Raw genomic sequence first — 20,856 nt, 5'->3', positions numbered from 1 at the left:
TGTGGAGCCTTTATATGTACCACCCTTCAGCTAGACAGGACTTACGGCTTTGAGTCAGGCACCTGCCGAATCGTTCAGTCCCTGATGCCCTCAGAAGCTGCTTTACAATTAATTTTGACGTGTGTAATTACCCAGTGCCAGACCACCACTTAGCAACTGAGGAGAAATGGAGGGCAAATGGTTGCCTCCCACTGAGAGCCCAAGTCAGTCATGGTTGTTAAATGCTGACCTACCCCCTAGTAAAGTCACCAAAGAGACACCAAGCGTCCTCCCTTTGCCATGCAGAGCTACCTATGGTCCATACTCAAGACCAGTGGTCTGATACTATCCTCCAGAAATGCTCTTAACCAAGTGCCAGACTTTCTTAGGAGTCCCTAGGCTTTACACCTGAGATTATCTGGGCTCCCCTTTCTTTTTAGCAGCTGGTTGTAGCTCAGCCCTCTCATGGCTTTGGCTAAGCAATGAGAGTTAGGACAGGCATGGTGTACGACAGAAAAATGTCTGATGAGATTCAGACTCAGCCTGGCATTTCCAGGTGAGCGTTTGTGTCTAGGGAAGGCAGTGGGCACATTAAAAGCTGGCAGCGCATGTCCCAGACTACTCAGACTATTAAACAGTATACAAATGCAGTCCTTTAACTGGCAGGCACAGAAGCAGATTCCTTTCTGCTGGCAGATATAATATCAGAAGATTTCTTCAAGCTATGCTCCTTTGAGATTTCTGTGATTTATAGGGATTTCTTCCTCTTTGATGTTCATTTTGCAGGTGTAATTCCTTTATTGAAAATTCCTCTGCGCTCAAGAAGCCCCAAGCAAAGGTGAAGAAAATGCATAATTTGGGCCATAAGAACAGCACCACACCCAAAGAACCCCAGCCTAAAAGGATGGAAGAGGTCTACCAAGCCTTGAAGAGTGGCCTGGAGTAAGAAACTTTACCCTGCTTGTTGATTGAAGCTTTCTGTGACATTTTAGAGCCTAGAGAAGCATATCACAAGAACAGGAATCCTTCCTCATGAGAGAGGAACATACACACCTCTTAAAGCCTGGATTGTAAGACTTAGGATCTGAAATATTTGTATGGGAAACAGGAATACAGGAGGCAGAATCCCATTTCCATTCACATTTCATGTAAAGCTCCCAAAGCCTATGATTTCAACATTAGAGGTTTTTTTGCCCTCCGAATTTCCTAGAGTCCTATGAAAGGCCTGTATCACCTTTAAGATAACATCACAGATGATAACAGGGCTTTTATTAGCCAGATACAAGGGCAGCGATTGGAAGGCACCAGCCCATAAACTAAGCAGCAGATTAGCTTACTTGAAACTGGTTGCTCAGTGTAAAGAGAAAACCGAGTTCTTATACACAATTAAATAAGTGGCTCCTATTTATTCCCAAAAAGGCAGCAGGGAGCTGCTTTTAAGACAGATCAATGTAAATGAGTTTTTGTCTGTAAACACATCCAGTGAGGAAAACCATACGTTGGGAAGATTTTCTCTTAGGATGGTCATCAGCCAGCTTGGTATGTGCTGCAGAGCTCATGCATCCTTCTCTGGTTTGTGTTTGCAGTGAGTATCTGGAAGTTCACCAGACAGAGCTGGATAAGTTGACTACTCAGTTAAAAGACATGAAAAGAAACTCACGCCTGGTATGTGTCATGCTTTGTCATCGTGTAGATGCACAGTGACCTTCTTGTGGTGCTGGAGCAGCCAGGGGATGGGAATGGGATATAGGGAATTTGCACTGGTGCTCTTCTTCTCTTCCAGCCGTGGTCTTGTTTGTGATTTCTGTTGACTGACAAACCTTACTTTTTTGTGGTGTTGCAAAATTAATAACAGTTTCATGTTTTCTGTTGCAGGGAGTCCTGTATGATTTAGATAAGGTATGTTACTCCCTTTGACACTCCTTTTGCAAGGAAGCGTTAGTAACCATACTGTGTACATAGCCGGCATGGGAAACCTCTCTCAGGCAGATCTACAAGCCATGCCAGCCAGCACTGTTGAGGAAGAAGTTACCTTGTTATTTGCACTTTCAAAGGAAGAAGTCCTACTCCCCTTCTCTTCTCAGGGGCTCTGATATTGCCTGGTACTTCCACCAACTAGCTGTGCTCACTAACCTGGCATCAAATTTACCCCATCCATCACCTTTCTGAGGACTGCTGGGTCAGGCTGGCTCTGAGATGGGCACAGGGAAAGAGGCAGACCCTAACCAGGGAAGGAAGGAAGTGGAGGAGTAAGACCTCCTGTTTCTGCCATCTGACAGATGTTGAATCCTTGCCTTTTGCAACCTTGCCCAGCCAGCTCCAGGCAGATGGGGGCTTGCAAGGGCACACTGGGGGGCCTGGGGGCTGGGTCAGGCCCCAGTTCATTCCTGCTTCTGTCATTTGAAAATATTGTTTCCCTGCAGGAAAATTTGGGTGAAAGAAAAGGAAAACTTTCAAAAATATTTCCTGAACAAGTCTGACTTCTTTGGTTTTTTTCAGTCAAAATGCCAAGCGTGGGTTTACGGTCAAAACCAGTTTGCTAAGGATGAGAATGGATTTTGAAATGCAGAACCTGATCAATTTTAATACAGGATTTCTGAGTATTGAAAATATTATTTTTTAGGCTAAAAAAACCCCCACCTCTGTTTTTTAATTTTTTTTTTAATAATTAGAAAAACCTAGAGAAATCTGACCAAATAAAAACTCTTTTTTGATTAAAAATATATGTTAGGTACAGAAGTCAGAGAGATCCATTGTCTGCAGCAGCTTAACAATAGCGAGGTGGGACAACTGATTCCAGATTCGTGGTATGGTGTGTTTTAAGGAGGAGTATCTCAGATCCACAGGGACTAGGAGATCTAACGTGACAGTGTCTTACTGATTTATTTAAATGTGCCTCACCCTCAGCCTTTTCCTTTCTTTCAGCAAATCAAAGCAGTCGAAAGATACATGAGAAGGCTGGAGTTCCACATTAGCAAGGTAATGAGCTCTCCTATCATCTTTCTTCTGCATCTGTTCCTATGTTATTAGGAAAACAAACCCTTGGCCTCGTGCTACCCCTCTGCACTGGGGAGGCCGTCTTGACAAAACCTCTCCCAGATTTGGTATTTTTTTCCATGATAGGCTGGTGGTTGGAGCCAAAGAAAGGGTTTTCACATGGTTTGTAAACCCCAAGGTCCAGCCATGCCCTGAGACACTCCTACACGCTTTTAGCTCCAGAGAGAACACAGGATTGGAGACTTGCTGGGAAAAAATCTATCTCACTGCATGCATATAGGTAGAAAGAGAGTTGCATCTGAAAGTAATTTAATTCAGCAGTTATCTCTAGCACACACAGCAGATAGTTTGGATTTATTACTGGATTCACTGCTAATGCTTATGCTGCATGGTTTGGGGCCCACATCCACTTGAATACATCGATGAGAATATTCGGTAGAGGTACTTGTGATTTACACTAATACGTTTTAAAGCTGGACAAAATCCATGGCATGTATTCTCTTATTATAAACATATCTGCTAGCATTTAGTTACTTTTCTGAGCCTGACAAAGGAATGAATTATTTTTGACAGATGAAATATCTTTTGAGAGTCATTTGAAAAGCGTTTGCGCAGCTTCAAGTGCTCCAATTATGACAACCTATCCAAACCTTTTAATTTCAGTCTTCTCTTACTCTTGGAGCCGAAAATAAAAATATAAATCATAAGGTGATAGACTAAAATTTTGTTCCCCAAGCCACCTACTCTCTTGCTGGCAACATGAATGGCAAAAATTAGTACTTGAAGAACATTTCCATTCAAGTCCTTCCCACTCCAGCCTGCTCAGAGCTAATGGTTTCTCGGCTTATAATAAGACTGAAAAGCTCCAAACACAAAAGGTTATGCTGGTCAGTATTACTCAAGCTTGTCGAGCACATTAGTTCACTTTCTGTAACCCACAGCAACAGAGACAAAAGGAGCCGACCTGTGTGGTATTAAAGCTTATAGGTTTGGGCAGATGAAGAAAAATCTTTCTAATGATAGAGAAGATCTTTTTCAGCAGTACATTTTCAGGGCCACAGGGATGCCTTCTGTCCTCTACCTGCTGCTGCTCTGTAGAGGAACCAAATTGAGGAGAATGGGATGCACAGCAGCAAATCCCACATATTTGGGGAGCAGATGACCATGCCCTAGCCATGCTCATATGGATGGGAGCAGGATATCAATCCCGGGCTAATGCTCCACTCTGATGGCAGAAGTAAATACCAAGTGACAGCTATTTATAGTAGCTGTTCTTAGCTTGCTGACTTGCAAGAGAAATAAGAGTGGGTATGACTGCAGAAAGCTTTTTTTATAACTTCAAATTGGCAAAATTTGCAAAGCATTCCCTGTTTTGGTTAGGGTGCCCTCAAGTCAGAGGCTTCAGCCACTGGGTATCCAAGACTGCCTTGTAAAAATCAACCTAAGGCTTTGAAGCCTTCAGGAAGACAAGTCATGTTCCAAACAAATTAGCAACAGCATTTTTTGTTAGTGGTTAAGCAGGCTTGGAAAATGGGATTTGGAACATGTCTGGATTGTCACATCAGGCTCATCTCTAATGCAGCAACATGAAGTCATAGACTGATGAAGTCAAGGCGCTGGATTTCATAGGAGAAATTCTGATATGAAAATCCACTGCTCAGCAGAAGCATCACGGGGCACAGGGTGATCTCTTGATGTCAGAGATAACAAGGGAAAAAAGTTATTTTAGGTAAAAAAATATCATCCTGTTTTAGCAGGGACTTCAGTAACAGAAAAGAGGCAGCTTCCATTCCTGTCCTTCTCCTTACCCTGATAAAGACAGGTTAGAAAACCCACATCTTCTGTATCTGACAGATTATGTCTATAAAAATACATGTTACTATATATAGCTGGTGTATATGTTTACACATACACATATATATATACACCATCTATACCACTGTAGACTCCTAGCAAACACTTGGATGGAGTAACTGCAGGGATGAGAGGGAGAAGGGAAACCAAAGCATGAGACATGTAAATCCATTGCCTTCTGAAAATAGATCCAGGTGAGGCTTTAAATATTGTATGACTATGTTTTGCAAAACTGCCAGAGTGCTTACGAAAAGTTGGGTGCCTAAGTCACATTTAAGGAGTGTAAGAGGATGACTTAGGAATTATGTAAATGCCTGGGGGGGTTGAAGTTCAAAATACTGTCTTACTTTGACATCAGCTGTTTGTAAGCCCTTTAGTGGGCTGATTCGGAGTATGGCTTCCAGTTCCTGGAGGATGGACAGTGAGGATTAAAAAAATCATTGCTGGCTTCCAATACTACCTGTTAGTCAAATGTTGTAACGGCCTCGATCCTGACATTAGGGAAACTCAAGACACTGCTGGCCCTGTTAAATGTGTCATTTACCACTTCCAGACCCATTTGGCAGTGTGGACATTGCAGTTGCCTTTGAAAGAAGTCTTCCACACCAATGTATTTGAGAAGCTTGCTGGATGCCTGCCTCACCGATACAATTGTACAGGGAGCACAATTGTACTCTACCAGAGGGGGAAATGGGGAGTAGCAATGCTTAAAGGCATGCAGGGCAAGCAGGTGAATTGCTGGCAGCATCTAGTGTTGCTGTATTGAGATTTTTGCAGTGGAAGTTATTTTTATCCTGTGTTTCTTTCACATAGACTGAAAGAGTATTACACCTTCGTTTCCTCAGCCCCTCCATTGGATCTAACGGTTTGGCTGAGTTTCCTTTTAATGCAAATTGCTTCATTGCATTGACTTTATTTTGCTGGGTTTTATGTTTCTTTTTTTTTTTTTTTAATACGTGTTCCCACTAGGTGGATGAGCTTTATGAAGCCTATTGTATCCAAAAACGTCTCTGTGATGGTGCCAGCAAAATGAAGCAAGCCTTTGCGATGTCTCCTGCCAGCAAAGCAGCTCGAGAGAGTTTAACAGAAATCAACAGGAGCTACAAGGAGTACACAGAGGTACATCCTCATCAGTTTATTCTTTTTACTCTCACAGTGTTTGAAAACCACAGGAACTTTGTCACTGATTTCAGGGAGAGTTTCATCCAGGTAGAAGAAGTAAGAGCAAACTCAGTGAAGAAGAGTAATTACTATTCGTTTATCATCAGGTGAATACTTGATGACTTACAAAGGCATGGGCCCAAAGAGTTGCTTGAAATAACAGTTTATGCTCTATGAGCGCTGGGTTATACCCAGGAACTGCAGCACAAGAACAAAAACGTAAATCTGCGCCAAACCCACTTACACTCCAACTACCTCCTTCCTGCCCACAGATTTAGGGATGGACTGGAACTCATGTATATACAGACATGTGCTGCATCCTACCAGTTTTACTTGCTGTGATCAAGATTTATTTTATTAAACAGGCAGGAGATTAACAACAGAACGATGGTCTAATAGTGTTGCAAACATCCCAGCACACATGCTGTGACAGCCTTTCAGTATCTGAAGGAAGAACTGTAAAGGATTTGATACCCATCTCCCATAGTCTTTTTTCTTAATGTAATCCATGTTTCTTGAGAGATTAAATCATGCTGGGAGCCACTTTGGCATGGAGCTGCTGCTGGCACATGTCCTAGCTAGAGTGGACCAGGACAGTGACCAGGTTATGCTCCAAGGGCCACAGCTTCCCTCTGCCAACAGGGGGATTAGCATGCAGCAGCAGAAGAGCACAGGATTGTATTCAGTGTCAGTGCAAGCAGGCATAGCTCAGCTGCCATTTTTAGGGTCAGACCTAGCTAAACAGCAAAGATAGCTCTGAGACTGATTTTACTGCAGAATATCTTTCCTTTGTGTAACAGAATTTATCCTTCCAAATACACATTTCAAAAAGGAAAAAAAAAAAAAAAAAGCCCAAAGAGAGTTTGTCTGACCTCGCTGTTCTCCTATCCAACACAGAACATGTGTACCATAGAAGCAGAGCTGGAAAACCTACTGGGCGAGTTTTGCATCAAGATGAAAGGTAATTGCCTTTTCACCTTCCCCTTCTTTCCCCGTAAGCAGTACAATTGCTGCAGATTTGTGAGAGTATCAACACATGCTGTGTGACGTGTATTTATGACAGGTGTGGTTTCCCCTGCACACATCCATTGCTTAGACTTCAAACCCCCAATTTATTTCCTTGTCCAATGGAAAGGATCACAGAAACGGGAGCACCAAAGCCTACAAAGAGACCTTCTGATATGCTGCTGCTGGTTTTCTAGGCTCATTGCCTCACACTCCTCTCAACAGCCAAAGCAATTCAGTTGTGAAGGCTGATGTACTTTTTGCCTCTGTTTCAGTTATCCTTTAAGAAGATGACCAGGAAATTCCATGAAACTTCGTGGAGCTGAAGTTCAAAATACTTTCTTAATTTGACATCAGCAGTTTCTAAGTCCTTTGCTTTTGCTAATTGTGACTAATATTATTTTTGACCAAATGTAAAAAAAAATCAAAAAGCTGGGGGTAGTTTACCTAGGTAACTCAGTGGTGGCATTCACCTTTCCATTATATTCCTTGTCTTTATGACAGGATATTTTATGGGTTTGAATACAGTGGAATCAGTTTTACCTGAAGCCTCAGTGGATCATCGGGTATTGCTAATGCTGTTATCCCTTTAAGACTCAATGTCTTAAAGAAGAGATTGTGGGGAGATATCTTTTTTGGATCTTCAATCACTGGTATGAAAATAGTTCTATAAAACAAAACCAGCATCTAAATATTCATGAACTTCTAATTCTTCACTTGAAATCGTGCCATTTAAAACATCCATATTACTCCTGGTGGAGCTTTCAGAGCTCACAAATCTCATACAGGGTTTTGATTCTGCCTGCCTTGTCACAGTTGTGTCCTATGGCTGCAGTGCATAAGATTAGGATTAATCTTAGATTAAGTTAAAATAGCTACTCTGTGCTCTTATATTAGAGAAGACAACTGCAGCAGCTGTTGGAGTTTCTCCTAGCTCCATCCCTCAGGTTTTAAAGCCCCCACTCTTCAGTGCTGGAAAGGCAGTCAAAGATACATAGATTTAAAGTTACAAGATGGACACACAAAGACTGAGCCAGATATTTCTGAAACCCATAGCAGAACCACAGCATGGGCATGCTGAAGGAAACACAATGTCACGGAATGTATAAAGGGAATTGCATCAGGTCAGGTCCCTTGGAGCATTTCTTTATTTTCTGTAAATGCAATGCACAGTTCCTGATAAGCAGGACATGTTGCAGAAGGTGCCACAGTGTCACAAATGGCTGGACTGAAGAGGTCTCGCTCCTTCTCTTTTGCATGCTCAGGTCCTCCAGCAAAACTCAAGGGCTCTCTAGAAGGCAGGTACTGCACTCACGTGAGGGAGCAGAGCACAAACCATGAACAGCAGCTGCTTCTGAACAGAGTTTTCACAGTATAAAGAAGCCCAAATTAGAAAACAGCAAAGAGAAATGGCATGTCATTAAGTATTCTCTAATTAGGGCATCTAAGATTTCTATCTAGATAGTTTTCCCTAGGAATAGGAATCCAGTAGGACAATCGACCCTTCCTATTGTTAAGGCTCACCACAGCTCTTGCACAAAACCCTGCAGATCATGCAGCAAGTTTCCCCCTTAAGTTATACTGCAGCATATCCAGCTAACTTTAGGATCTAATTTAAAATCAAAGCATTCCTCTCCCCAAAGCTTATCTGTTCCTAGCCATTCCAGTGACAGTTATTTTTATTTTATGCCCTCTGTCACTTACACTGAAAGCAAGCCAACCTACACATTGTCAGGAAGCAGGGGAGCTGCACTGTGTTTTTGTGACTGATATTTAAAGGAAAAAAAAAAGCCTAATCATTTTTCAAAATTAAGATAATAAACTTGCCAGCAGGCTTAGTTTACTGCTCAGGATTAATCGGCTATTGAAATTAAATAGGCAAAACCACTGTGGAAATTCCTGTATGGAATCAGATGTCCTGTTGAGATGTACAGGGAAGCGCCCCTGTACATGTGGAAGTGCTCCTATACCTGTTTGATATGCCAGGACAGCAGAAGGAGGAATGTCCATCCTGTTTCACACAGGAGGAGCAATATGCTGGCCTGATGCATGAGAGGCTCTGTAACAGGGAGCCCAGCACCAGCAACCACAGTCCATGACTCCAGCATCCTGCACACCAGCAGAGCTGTATGTGCTGCATGAACTGCAGGTGGCCCTGCCACCTTACCACAGCCACCTACTGACCCTGTCCCCTAATTGCTTATGCTGACACACCAGGAGCAATCTCCCGTCCTGTCTGCATTTACAAGCCCAGTGCTTTTACAAAGGTAATTTGAAATTATATGATATTTGAAATTGTATGATAGAACCATTGGTTCCTATTATTTGTTTAGTCCCCATAAGCCATTCAGTCACCAAAAAGTTGTTACCTGTGAAAGTACTTATTCCCTGTTGTCAAGTCAGAACTAAGCCCCCTCTTCATCAAGCTGAAAATATTTGGCCAGCCTGGTTGGTCCGGCCACTGTTCAAGATCTCGGCTCCAGAGAACATCAATAAGGAGTTTTAAAGCTGTGTTTCCTCACCCTCCCACCCCATCCACTGGGCAAAGAAAGGACCTTTTATTTTCCTCCGATACTTTTGGAGATGGGTTCCCAACAGAGATCAAATTCACTTACAAAAGCATGCCTAGGGAGAGAGAAGCAGTAGTGGAGTGCTAGTAATCTTAAATTATTTATAAACAGTAAATAAATTAGAAAGGAATCGGTAATATGAGCTCCACGCAGGGGCCTCTTTGTTCTGCTAAACAGTAAGACGAGCGAAAAAAACTGTTTTCTGGTCAAAGAAATGGAAAAGGCAGATAAGCAGATCACAGGGACCGTCCATGACCGAATGCAGGGATCTAGGTGTTCCTATAGTCCAGCTAGAAGGACTAATTCATCCCCGAAAGTAAAGACAACACTAGGATTCCTCATACTTGCCTTGATTTTAACACACCTATGCATGTTCACTCATGGCATTTGAGGATAAATGCAGCCCAAAAGCCCCAGCAGGTTTGTTTTCATTCCTTTCTCTACCACAGGCTTTGTATGTGTCCTCAAGGTGGTTTCTTTAGCACAGCAGCACTAGAGGCATAGTTTAGATTCACCCAGGCAAAGCTGGGTAAATTTTTATACCAAAACAAGTGCAATAGCTACCTACTGAGGGGATTTGTGAGAAGGGAGAGGTTCCCTCTCTGAGAAAAACAACCAGTTGAATACCACAAAAGAGCAGGTCAGCAGGCCAGGAGAGGGATGGTAACTTCCCTAGGATTTCACTGTGGTCCCTCAGGAAACTTTCATTTCACATGCATGGTGCCAATATAGAAATAGAATCATCATGTCCTACCTTAAAAGAACACCCCAAAAAACCAAAAGCAAACATATATCACAGCTGCTTTGCTGTGCTCTTTGTCCCCCTATGTGGAAAAATGGGATAAATCTCATATTACAGATGTCAGTCATGATTTGTGATGCACTTACTCTCGAAAGCTATTATGGGAATGATAATGTTATGGAAGCACCAAGCAGGAGGAGCCCCTCTCACTTGCTGTGTCTCTATGAAGATGCACTAAAAAGGATTCTGTGTAAAGTGTATAACTCGGTCGGATTAGTGTTAAGCAGCAAGCACGTGGTGATCCACAGCTCGCCTACACTCATGATAGTAAGAGCTTTGAGCTGAGTTTCTGAAGGTACGTGACATCAGGAAGCTGTTCTTTTTCTATAATTACTATGTAAAAGAAAACTGAGCTCTTGTAGGGAACAAAAGCTGGAAAGTATAAATCTTCCATACACAAGAAACCACACTTTATACCAAATAAAAAAGAAAATAGGAAATTAAGATGGAGAGGCTGTCTTGGTTTGGAGAATGCGAAGGCAACAATAAGAGGGGGGATGTAAACAGCAGCTGGGGCACTGCAGGGTTGCTCTCTTCTGTCCAAGTATGGCAGTGGTGGCCCTGGGCACTCCACTGCACCCCATTCCTGGGTACAACTGTGCTTGGTAGCCCAGGCCCTCCCACAGCCCCTTCATGTCTTTCCTTCTCAGGTCTGGCTGGCTTCGCTCGGCTCTGCCCAGGAGATCAATATGAGGTACGTCTGGTTTGGTTTATCATTTACTTAATAGCAACAGAATCAAAAGGAAGGCAGATTTATGCTGCTTTTTACATTGCAATCAATAAAACCTTTTCACATCAGCACACCAACTAACAGCTGTTATTTTTCATGTATGTGCTCTGAAAAAACCTTGCAGTTTTCTGTATGTCTATTTTTGTCAGGGCATCTGTCTGAAGACCTGGAAATTATATTCAGAGCACTGGGTGATGAGTATTCAAAGAACTACAAGCCTTTTTTTTTTTTTAACTTTTAAAAATCTTATTTCTGACAAACATTTTTAATTCCCCTGGAAGAAGGCCTATGCCCCATCTCATGCACGTAGAACAAACTGAAAACGTTCTTGCAAGCATCCTTTAGTGGATGCTTGGGTTCTACTTCATCATAAAGCAGAGCAGCAGAAAGACACTGAATAACCATTTCTTGAGACCCAGATGTTACCTGCTGTAAGGCTGTGTCACGACCTTTGGTCACTGCAGCGTTTCAGTAGAGAACATCAAGAGCAGGTTAATTAGAGATGGATTAAAATAAAAGCCTCTCACTCTGTCCAGAGCAGAACCAGCTCTGAAGACATTTACAGTGACTTGATAATGTATCCCCCAAACCAGTACTTCCCAGCTGTCTTGATCATAGATTCATTTGTTGCCGCTCTCGTTCCCTGTGACGAATGCCTCCTGCTGTTCTTATGCCTACAATGGCATGTGCTTCCCCTGTGGGGCCAGTTATTTGGAGCAGATCTCTCCCAGTCAGCCCTTCAGCCCAAAGAGCCTGTGGGTGTCATTCATTTCCATCACCAGCCAGCCAAAACCTTGCAGCTGGCGAGGCCTCTGATGGGAAATGGCCAAAAGCTCACCTACCTTCTCTCCCACCTGGGAAGACAGGAGATCCAGCCAGTTGTAGACATTAGGGAAGACCATGGGGGTTTTCATCCCGCCCTCCCAAATCTCCCTCCCCCTGCCACTTTCCCTGTAAATAGAATTAAATGTCTTGCAGCTTTGTTATGAGTCTTCCAGTTACATGAAGGGGAAATCTTGAGTGAGGGGTACACTCCCAAAGGGAGCAACTGGGAGAACTGAGAGACAGAGATCCTCCAGAACAGACTTTTCCCTCTGACTCAACAGGAAGCAGAACAGCAGTGCCTATGCCACTTACTCTTCCAGCCTTTTTCAGACCCTCTGTCCTCAGTTCTGTTTGTGATATTTGTGCATCATGAAAGCAGATTTCCCAAGAAAATAAGAGGATTTCTCTCTTTTAGATTTTCATGCGTTATGGTCGCCAGCGATGGAAACTGAAAGGGAAAATAGAAGTGAATGGCAAGCAAAGCTGGGACGGAGAAGAAATGGTTTTCCTCCCTCTCATTGTCGGGCTGATCTCCATTAAGGTATCTATGGTGACTTCTTTGCCTGTAAGCAAAGCAGCAGTCAAGAACCTGTCTTTTGGTGCACCTTTAACAAAAACAAAGAAGCGGATTGTTTAACTCTTTCTGAATGAGCCATCATTAGTATTTCTGACACACTTACTAAAGTGAAGTGCTGTAGATTGTTAAGTTTTGATACAAGTCTAATCAGTTTGTCAGTGCCATGGGAGAGGTTCTCCTCCCAAAATGGAGTTTGGGAGCAGTTCTGCCACTGCTCCATCCCTTCATTGCCTCTGGCCTCCCAACACACTTTTCTCCTGGCTGAAAGTCCATATCCTTTCCTTCCAACTAGTCTCTAACCTAGAGATACCTATTCTCTGACCCCTGTCTAGAAATTGCTGCTTAAAACTATTCCAGGTGACTCTGGTTAGGCAGCTTAAACAGAGGAGCACCTTGGAAGTCTTAGGGAAAATGGCCTACTTAGACACTGCAAAGACTTAATGAAGAAAATACATGTGATTACAGAACCCCCAACAGAATAGTTCCAAATGTGTGAGACTGTAGGTTTTCATAGAAAGGCAAGCTGTGACAAAAGGTGAGTCATTCTCCCCAGTTTAACAACACTGGTGGAAAGTTAGAAGAGAACCTGTTCTGATAGTGCACAAGAGTCCCAGTATTATTAAGGTTAAAGTGTATATTCTCTCCCCTTTTTGGACTCTCTCCAAACACTTTCACATAAAAGGCTCAAGAACTGACTTTAAAGCAAACAGCCAAAAGCTGGTTTGTGTAGGAGCCGCAAATGTAACTGTTGCTCTGAATTTTTAGGCAAGTGTATCTTTAATTATGAATAGTGCTGTACTCTTACTATAACAACATATATGGATGTAGCTCCTCACCACTGAATCTGTGGAAGTCTTCACCAAAGGCCAGCACTGGTGTAAACAATTACATGGTTTTGGAGGTACAAGAGATGAATACCAGGAAAAGAGCCCCCTTGGTAATTATGAAGTAGGCAGGTTACATCAGGAGATTCCCAGTCAGGAAAAATGTCAGCTTCTGAGAGGCTATATGCTCTCCTTGCTCTCGTTCTTCCCTCAGGCTCTGCTTATGGTTACTGCAGAAGATCAAATAAAAGATTGAAAAGCCCCTTAGTCTGAGCCAGTATGGTTGTTCTCTTCTGACACCCATAAAGAAACATAAAGAAAACTGTAGAATCATCATCATATTCAACTATGAATTTATTAAAAGAAAAAAAAAAAAAAGCAAAACCCAACAAAACCACAACCAAACCCCAGATTTTTCCCTTAAGTAAATCAACAGACATAATCATATTTTAGAAGCCTTTTGGCAAGGAGTCCAGGTCAGAAAATCAAAACTATTGCCTTGTGATTAAGGATGTCCTGGTTTTGTCTCTTACAGGTCACAGAAGTTAAAGGACTTGCTACTCATATCCTTGTGGGAAGTGTAACCTGTGAGACGAAAGACCTGTTTGCAGCTCGGCCTCAGGTGGTTGCAGTAGACATTAATGACCTTGGCACAGTAAAGCTGAACCTTGAAATCACCTGGTAGTAAGTAGAACTGGTTGCTCAATCAATCAATCAATCAATCAGCTGTAAAGCCTCAACCAAAGAGAAAACGTCCATCCGTGGGGGGTATTCTCTCCATTTTGCTCCCTCCTGAGGAGAACTGGGAAGGACTTGTGGCCCAAGTTTGGTGTGTAAGAAATAGTTCATGATCAACCTCAGGTTGCCTGTGTTACCTGTGGCAAAGGGGGTTGTGCCTAATTTCAGCTGTTGAATTAGGTTTGGTAAGTACTGACATTATGAGGCACAGGAAACAAATAGTGACAAGAGAGCTCAGAATTGCCTAAAGCTTATACTTCTTCCCCAAGATTAAAAAGGGAACATAACTGAGTGTTCGTATATTCATTAATCTTATTTAATATTAATCTAAAAATCATTGCTGGATTTATGGATTTATGTTATCATAGTGAAATTCAGAACTTGGCCTATCTTTAAAAGCTGGCTTTTAAGGGCTTTATGTACTACAAAGGTGGTGGGAAACCTCCTGGCAATTTCTATCCACATTGGTGAGTTGATGGCATTAGGATCCAAACCAAATTCTCACTGCATTTTAATGAAATAGGTAAATGTCATTTCTGAAGAAGCGTTGATGCATTTAACTTTTACAATCGTGTGTGCTGTTTCTTGTAATGCAGTAAACATGAACTCAGCAATAACAGCTCTGGGTTTCCTTTATAATGCAACAGTTCTATTAATAGTAGAGCACCTTTCTCATTAGTATGTGTGACACTTGGCAACTCAAATCCAAGAATACTTTTCATGTGAGAAGAATAACATCAGACTACACACATAAACGATTTCTGAGTGAACACTTTTATCGGAACTGAGAACCACACTTCTGAGACTGCTGTCTAATTAACAACATTTTCTTTTAAACACTTCTGTTAAAAAAACTTGCTATACCTCTGGGTTTTGATGTGCTAATAAGCCACCTCTTCAAAAAGCCTTTCTGTGGACCTGAAAGACCTTCTCACTCAGCCTAACAACCTTTTTTTTTTCTTCTGCTTGTGTGTCCGTAGCCCCTTTGATGTTGAAGACTTGACCCCGTCCACAGGAAATGTGAGCAAGGCATCTGCTCTCCAGAGGAGAATGTCCATGTACAGCCAAGGCACTCCTGAAACACCAACCTTCAAGGACCACTCATTCTTTGTAAGCTCTGTTCAGCTTCATGTTTATGTAATGAGAAGCCCTAGAGCAGTTCAAACACTGCAAACACTTCATTGCTTTACACGTCTAAGCTTTTCTTCCCTGGTTCCAGCAGGTTACCTTTACAAATGCTTATAAATCAAGTGCATTCCTAGCTGCTAATCCGAAAAGAAGGTGGCTATGATCCTGGCATCTTTGAAACTATGTGGCCAATTATTGCATACCTCTTCTTCTTGCCCGACTGCTATAATACTTGAATAATCTTTATAAAATGTGTTTTCATTTTGTGACAGTAGTCAAACAACCATTATAGCAGAAGTATTTTTAAGTATCCTGTGATAAGATTTGCCCATATACCAAAGATATTCACAGGGTGCTCCTACGTTTTGCATGAATCGAATTCTGAATGCTTAATCAGGCCATCTGTACAGAGATTAATTTTACAAGTGCTGCATCCCATGCCTGTACTTTAGTACACTGCTACAAAGCATTCATTTAACTTGCCGTTCCTCACACCCTCTTTGCTTTAACTGTTGAAGAAATGGCTGCATCCTCTGCAAGACAGGCCAAAGTTGACAATCTTAGATGCTCTGCAAGACACTTTCTTTGACAAGCTTCGTCGCAGTCGCTCTTTTAGTGACCTGTCATCGCTCAGGTTAAGCCCAAAAGCAGGGCTAGAGCTATATGTGAGTCCTGGTTTTTGTTTGGTGGAGGATTTTTTCAGTCTCTGTGTGGCATCTCCATTCCCATGCATGCTTCATGTGTTGCTCTCTGTTGCAACTCACTTATTTTGCTGACTGATTAGAGGGGAGGACATAACTCTCAGCCCATGCGGCTCACATTAAATCAAATTCCTCTTGGTTTCTGCAGAGATAATGATCAGAAGTCAACTATCTGTGGGCAGAGAGCAGGGCAGGAATACAAGCCAACAGTGTTCTTAAAAATCACCTGTTATACATTTGCCTTGTAACATGACTTTCAGATGCTAAAAACATACCTATGTCAAGGGAAGGAAGAAATAAACCTTTGACTGTAATTATGTTTAGGGGAAAAAAGCTGGTAATGGTACTGGAAAAAAAAAGTTGCAAGTTTTGGGCATTTTAACCTTATGCAGCTTAACAACATGTGAATGCCTGCAGTTCTTTCCAGCAAATTGTCAGCAAAATAGTAGTTGCTTTCCATCTATGCTGTGCATTTCCATGAGTTGGCCACATAACAAAGGAAGATCTGTAGTTCAGATAGGCAGATGATTTTTCCCTGTAGGTCAGTCAGAGATGAATATGTATATATATATTCACTGATCATTCTGGAATCTGTATAGGCTGGTTTTGCTTCTTAAATGATCAATGGCCTGCTCAATACACCACCACACAATTTTGCTGTTTCATTTCAGCAGAAACTCACATTGGATGTGACTCCTGTATAACTCTTGTTCAACAATTCTTACAGAGATCCATGCCACATGCAGAGCATACTTTCAACAGAAAAGAAATTGCACAGTAGTATCATCATTAAAACACCATGACTCTAGAGAAACTTTTGGAGCAAACTGTTACAGTGTAGGGATTGCCACTTTAGAAGTCAGAAAATAGAACAGAAATCTATAATGGATAGGAAAGTGCCGACAAGATGGCTTAAGTACAGCCCCATTAAAAACAGCCATGCTACAGGAACCAGAGCAGTGCACTAGAAGAGCTGTCTGAGGAAATCTAGTAGGATGAGTGGAATTTGTGTCTCTCTTCTGGGGCTCACTTCCTAGAGCTCTCTGCTTAACAGAGAGATGCTAAGCCCCGGTTTTCCAGCAGTTTTCCTGCTGAAATGAAGAACCATGCCAGATGAAAGCAGAAGTTGGATTTGAAACATTTTTCTCCTCTCTCTCAAATTTTGAATGCTTATTTAATATTTTTCTTTGCCTTTTTCTTTCAAGGGCACATACTTCATTTTTTTCTTCTTTCCAATGCTGCATGAAAAACATTTTATCTCTGTTATCTTTTCAGTCGAATTTGCCAGATGATGTCTTTGAAAACGGAACAGTGACCACTGAGAAGCGGCCTCTTTCCTTCACTTTTGGTGACCTGCCTTATGAAGACTCCGTGCCCCCTGCCAACTCAGCAGAGTCCTCTTCTGCACGTGTCAGCTCCAGCCCTGACATCACTGCGGCGCCCACCCAGCACCGAGCTCTGGAGTCCTCCAAGAGCTCAAACCTAGACTGTAGCAGCAGTGACTCCCGCAGAGACTCTGTCGCTGAGCCGAAGGACCTGCCGTCCCGGGGAGAGGTAGCAGTGGCTGAGAACAAGACCACCCCGAGAGCAGCTCCTGAAGTTTGCCAAAAAACCTCTGATGCTGGAAGCGATCACGTCTTCATAGAAACAAGCGTCCCAGTGTCTCTCCTGCAGGACACGGATGAAGTTTCAGAGCTCAAGCCTGTGGAGCTGGATACCTATGAGGGCAACATCACGAAGCAGCTGGTTAAAAGGCTTACATCAGCAGAGACACCCCTGACCCCAGAGAGGCTGCCATGTGAGGGATCAATTAGTGGGGAATCAGAAGGATATAAGTCTTATCTTGATGGAAGCATTGAAGAAGCCTTGCAAGGGCTTCTCTTAGCTCTTGAGCCGCATAAAGAGCAGTATAAAGAGTTTCAGGACCTGGACCAAGAGGTGATGCATCTAGATGACATCCTAAAAGTGAGTACATTTTCAGAAAATGCTACCCTAAAGAAAATCTGAGCAGGTAGAATCTCCTACCCTGACTTGCAAACATCAAAGTAGGCTTTTGGGGGAATAGTAAGATTCCCCCAGTAGCAGTAGACTTGCTCCTACTTTGAACATCCTTTCACAGTGTTGCATTTTTAAACTTTTGTTGTCAGTTATGTGCTTATAGTAGCCTTATATCCTCAAGCAATGGATCTTTTTATCAAAACCCGGGGGAAAGAGAAAAAGGTGCTGTGGCAGAGGTATAATTAAATTATACCCTTTGCTTGTGCCATACTGGAGATCAAATATAGCCAGGCACTTGCCTTTGAAATCTATGAGTCACAGCCTCAATTGGGTGTACTTTAGCATATTACTCCTGAACTCCATGGAGCTGTGCAAAACTATGCCAGCTGAGGATCAGGCCTTGTAGCCATAGAAGCTCAGTTTTCTAAATTGCCAAAGAGATTGAAAAGCTCAAGTCTCAGGGAAGCTTGCCATCCCCACATCACCTAGACTTCTTCCAAGCCTTTTCCTTTTTCCCCCATCCATTTTTATAATGAGAGATATCCTGTCATTACACCAGGATGGAGAGAAAATGCTGAAAATCAGAAGAAAAGGGATTTGCATGTGTATTGTTAATATGTTTACAGCAGATCACTGTGACTTGTATCTCCCCCATGAATAATAACTCATGACGCATTACTGTGCAAAGGGTATTATATGGGAAATAATCATTTCAGATGCTTCATATTCATATGCAACTTGCCCTGAGAGTCATTTAAGTCTCATCATTCAAAAAAAAACACTGCTGAGGAGGAAGGAGGGAAGCATTTATTCTTCTGCATTACCTTTTTACAAAGAAACTCTGTAACTTCCTTATTTCCATTGAGGTTCACAGCCACATGGTACTTTTCTAAGTTGAGTGCTTTCTTTGACAGCCTGCAGCCCCTGTTTCTTGCATTATTTATTTTCCAAGGAGGTTCAAGCAGACAAAGGTACCATTACAATCACTTTCAAACTTCATGGCTGCTCTGCAGCCTGTACAAAGAGGTCAACTATCCAAACAGCAGAGGGACAATGGAGACTGTTTCTTTAGACTCCTTTGATCAGAAATTACAAACGGATGGATATGGGTTGGGGGGGCAGAGAGGATGGACGTGTGCAGACAGGATTCCTGCACACTTGGGTTGGAGGCCTCTTCCAGATCTGTTAAGGTGTGTTTGCCGCCCATTGTTCAGCTTGCAGACTGACACAGCATCACCAGCAGCCATGCTGGGCTCTCCACGAAAAAAGGTTGAGCTGTGGCAGAATAAAACTCTCCTGGCCATATTAGACGAGCAGAGAAAAGGAGAAGCCCACACATTGCTGTTTGCTTTTGCTTGAAGAAGCTGAACTACCAACCCTAAAGGAAAAGGTAGCTTAACCCTTCAGTGCTGCACAGGACGTGGGATACAGCACTCACCCATGTCACAGATGTGTGTTGGGAAATGTATTTGATCAGCTGATGTCATCGTAAGTGCAAATGTATGACCATCATTGCATTTGTATTGTGTGTAAATGAATTGGAAATAGAACTCTAACCCTCTTCAGCTCCACCTGATGCTGAATCTGAACTCAGAGGCCATTGCATTTCTTTCTACAAGCTGAAACAAAGTCATGGCTCCTGCCTGGGACTGGAGGATGCAGCTTATATAATGGCATTGTTGGCTCATGGCTGCTTCTGATCAAATAATCACGTAGTGTGAAAGATACTGAAGACATTGAACCAACCAATGGAGATGATCCCTCAAGCTACATCTGATCCTGCAGGGTGACCCTGAAAGCAACTCTGTGGGCATATCTGGATGAACCGCCACATGGGGCGAGGGCCTTTGATATTTCCAACAACAACTGCAAGGTTTCTTTTACATTTCTTCCCAGCAGCAAGGTGGGATGGTTTCCCACCTCTATAGCACTGTTAATTTCTGAATTACAGTATTGCCTTTCTCTGTCACCTAGGAATCTGATGCCTGATTGGCTTTTCCTTGATTAGCCATTTGGCTTCAAAGGCCACGAAAGTCCTCTCATTCCATTAGTAAATCTGCAGATATGGATCCAAATTAATTCCTGGCTAAGGTCTGTTGGAGTTACATCTAGAATAAATCAGATAGTGCCATTGGATATGTATAAACTGGCTTCTGTAGCTAGAACAGCAATTATGGACTGTACCTTCCCCTTTAAACTTCCACTGCATTAATTGCCACCTTTCCTTTTGGAGAACACCAAAAGTTGCGAAACTTGGATTCAAGACATACTTCACACTTCTATGAAACACAATGAATTTTGCCTTTGAGGGTTTTCCTTTTGGGGGAGAGAGTGGGTAGGATGGGGAGGGGAGGAGGGATGGAAGGATTTTCCCAGTTCTCAGGCTTTAATTGTATATGCTATGAATATGAAGGCTTGAAATGAAACACCCAATAAAATGAAGTTTTAAAAATAAAATTAAGAATTTGAAAGTGTTAAGCTTTATCATTTTTTTTTCTTATCTTTCAGTAGTAGCTAATATCTGGGGTTTTCATTGGTTCGTTCTGCCTTTGCAGTGCAAGCCAGCAGTAAGCCGAAGCAGGTCCTCCAGTTTAAGTCTAACAGTTGAAAGTGCTTTAGAAAGCTTTGATTTCCTGAACACCTCTGACTTTGATGATGAGGATGGTGGTGGTGTGGAGGTTTGTAATGGTGGAGGAGGTGCAGACTCAGTATTTTCAGATACTGAGATTGAGAAGAATAGGTAAGTTTGTAGTAACTGCCAGCTGTGCTTACGCCAAACTGATACCCTAGCTCTTTGTTACTAACAGGGGATCCTGGTGCACAATTTATTCAAGGAAGACTGACTAATCCTTGATGAGTTTATAGGGTCAGAGGGTTCCCTGTGGCTGCTGCATTCAAAATCTTTAGCTTCCAGGACCATTTTTTTCTCTGTTCAAATATATGCAATTTGTCCTTCAAAGGAAAAGG

The 20,856-nt window shown here is 42.4% G+C and overlaps 1 protein-coding gene across 1 annotated transcript in view; it reads left to right on the top strand.

Moving 5' to 3' along the window:
- RIPOR2 (RHO family interacting cell polarization regulator 2) overlaps window positions 1-20,856 on the top strand; it is a 68,169-nt gene that overhangs the window by 33,477 nt on the left and 13,836 nt on the right. The window contains 12 exon segments of the mRNA XM_027886865.1: window positions 766-921; window positions 1,566-1,644; window positions 1,855-1,878; window positions 2,905-2,958; window positions 5,800-5,949; window positions 6,889-6,952; window positions 11,019-11,062; window positions 12,339-12,464; window positions 13,860-14,008; window positions 15,043-15,172; window positions 17,167-17,856; window positions 20,445-20,629. Of these exon segments, the coding sequence (XP_027742666.1) occupies window positions 766-921; window positions 1,566-1,644; window positions 1,855-1,878; window positions 2,905-2,958; window positions 5,800-5,949; window positions 6,889-6,952; window positions 11,019-11,062; window positions 12,339-12,464; window positions 13,860-14,008; window positions 15,043-15,172; window positions 17,167-17,856; window positions 20,445-20,629 (1,851 nt within the window).

The sequence above is a fragment of the Empidonax traillii genome, unplaced genomic scaffold, assembly GCF_003031625.1.
Source record: "Empidonax traillii isolate 1590-97213 ecotype Southwest subspecies unplaced genomic scaffold, ASM303162v1 scaffold196:size3368384, whole genome shotgun sequence".
Lineage (NCBI taxonomy): Eukaryota > Metazoa > Chordata > Aves > Passeriformes > Tyrannidae > Empidonax > Empidonax traillii.
The sequence above is the reverse complement of the archived record's forward strand: the minus strand, read 5'-3'. Positions and strand labels throughout refer to the sequence as shown.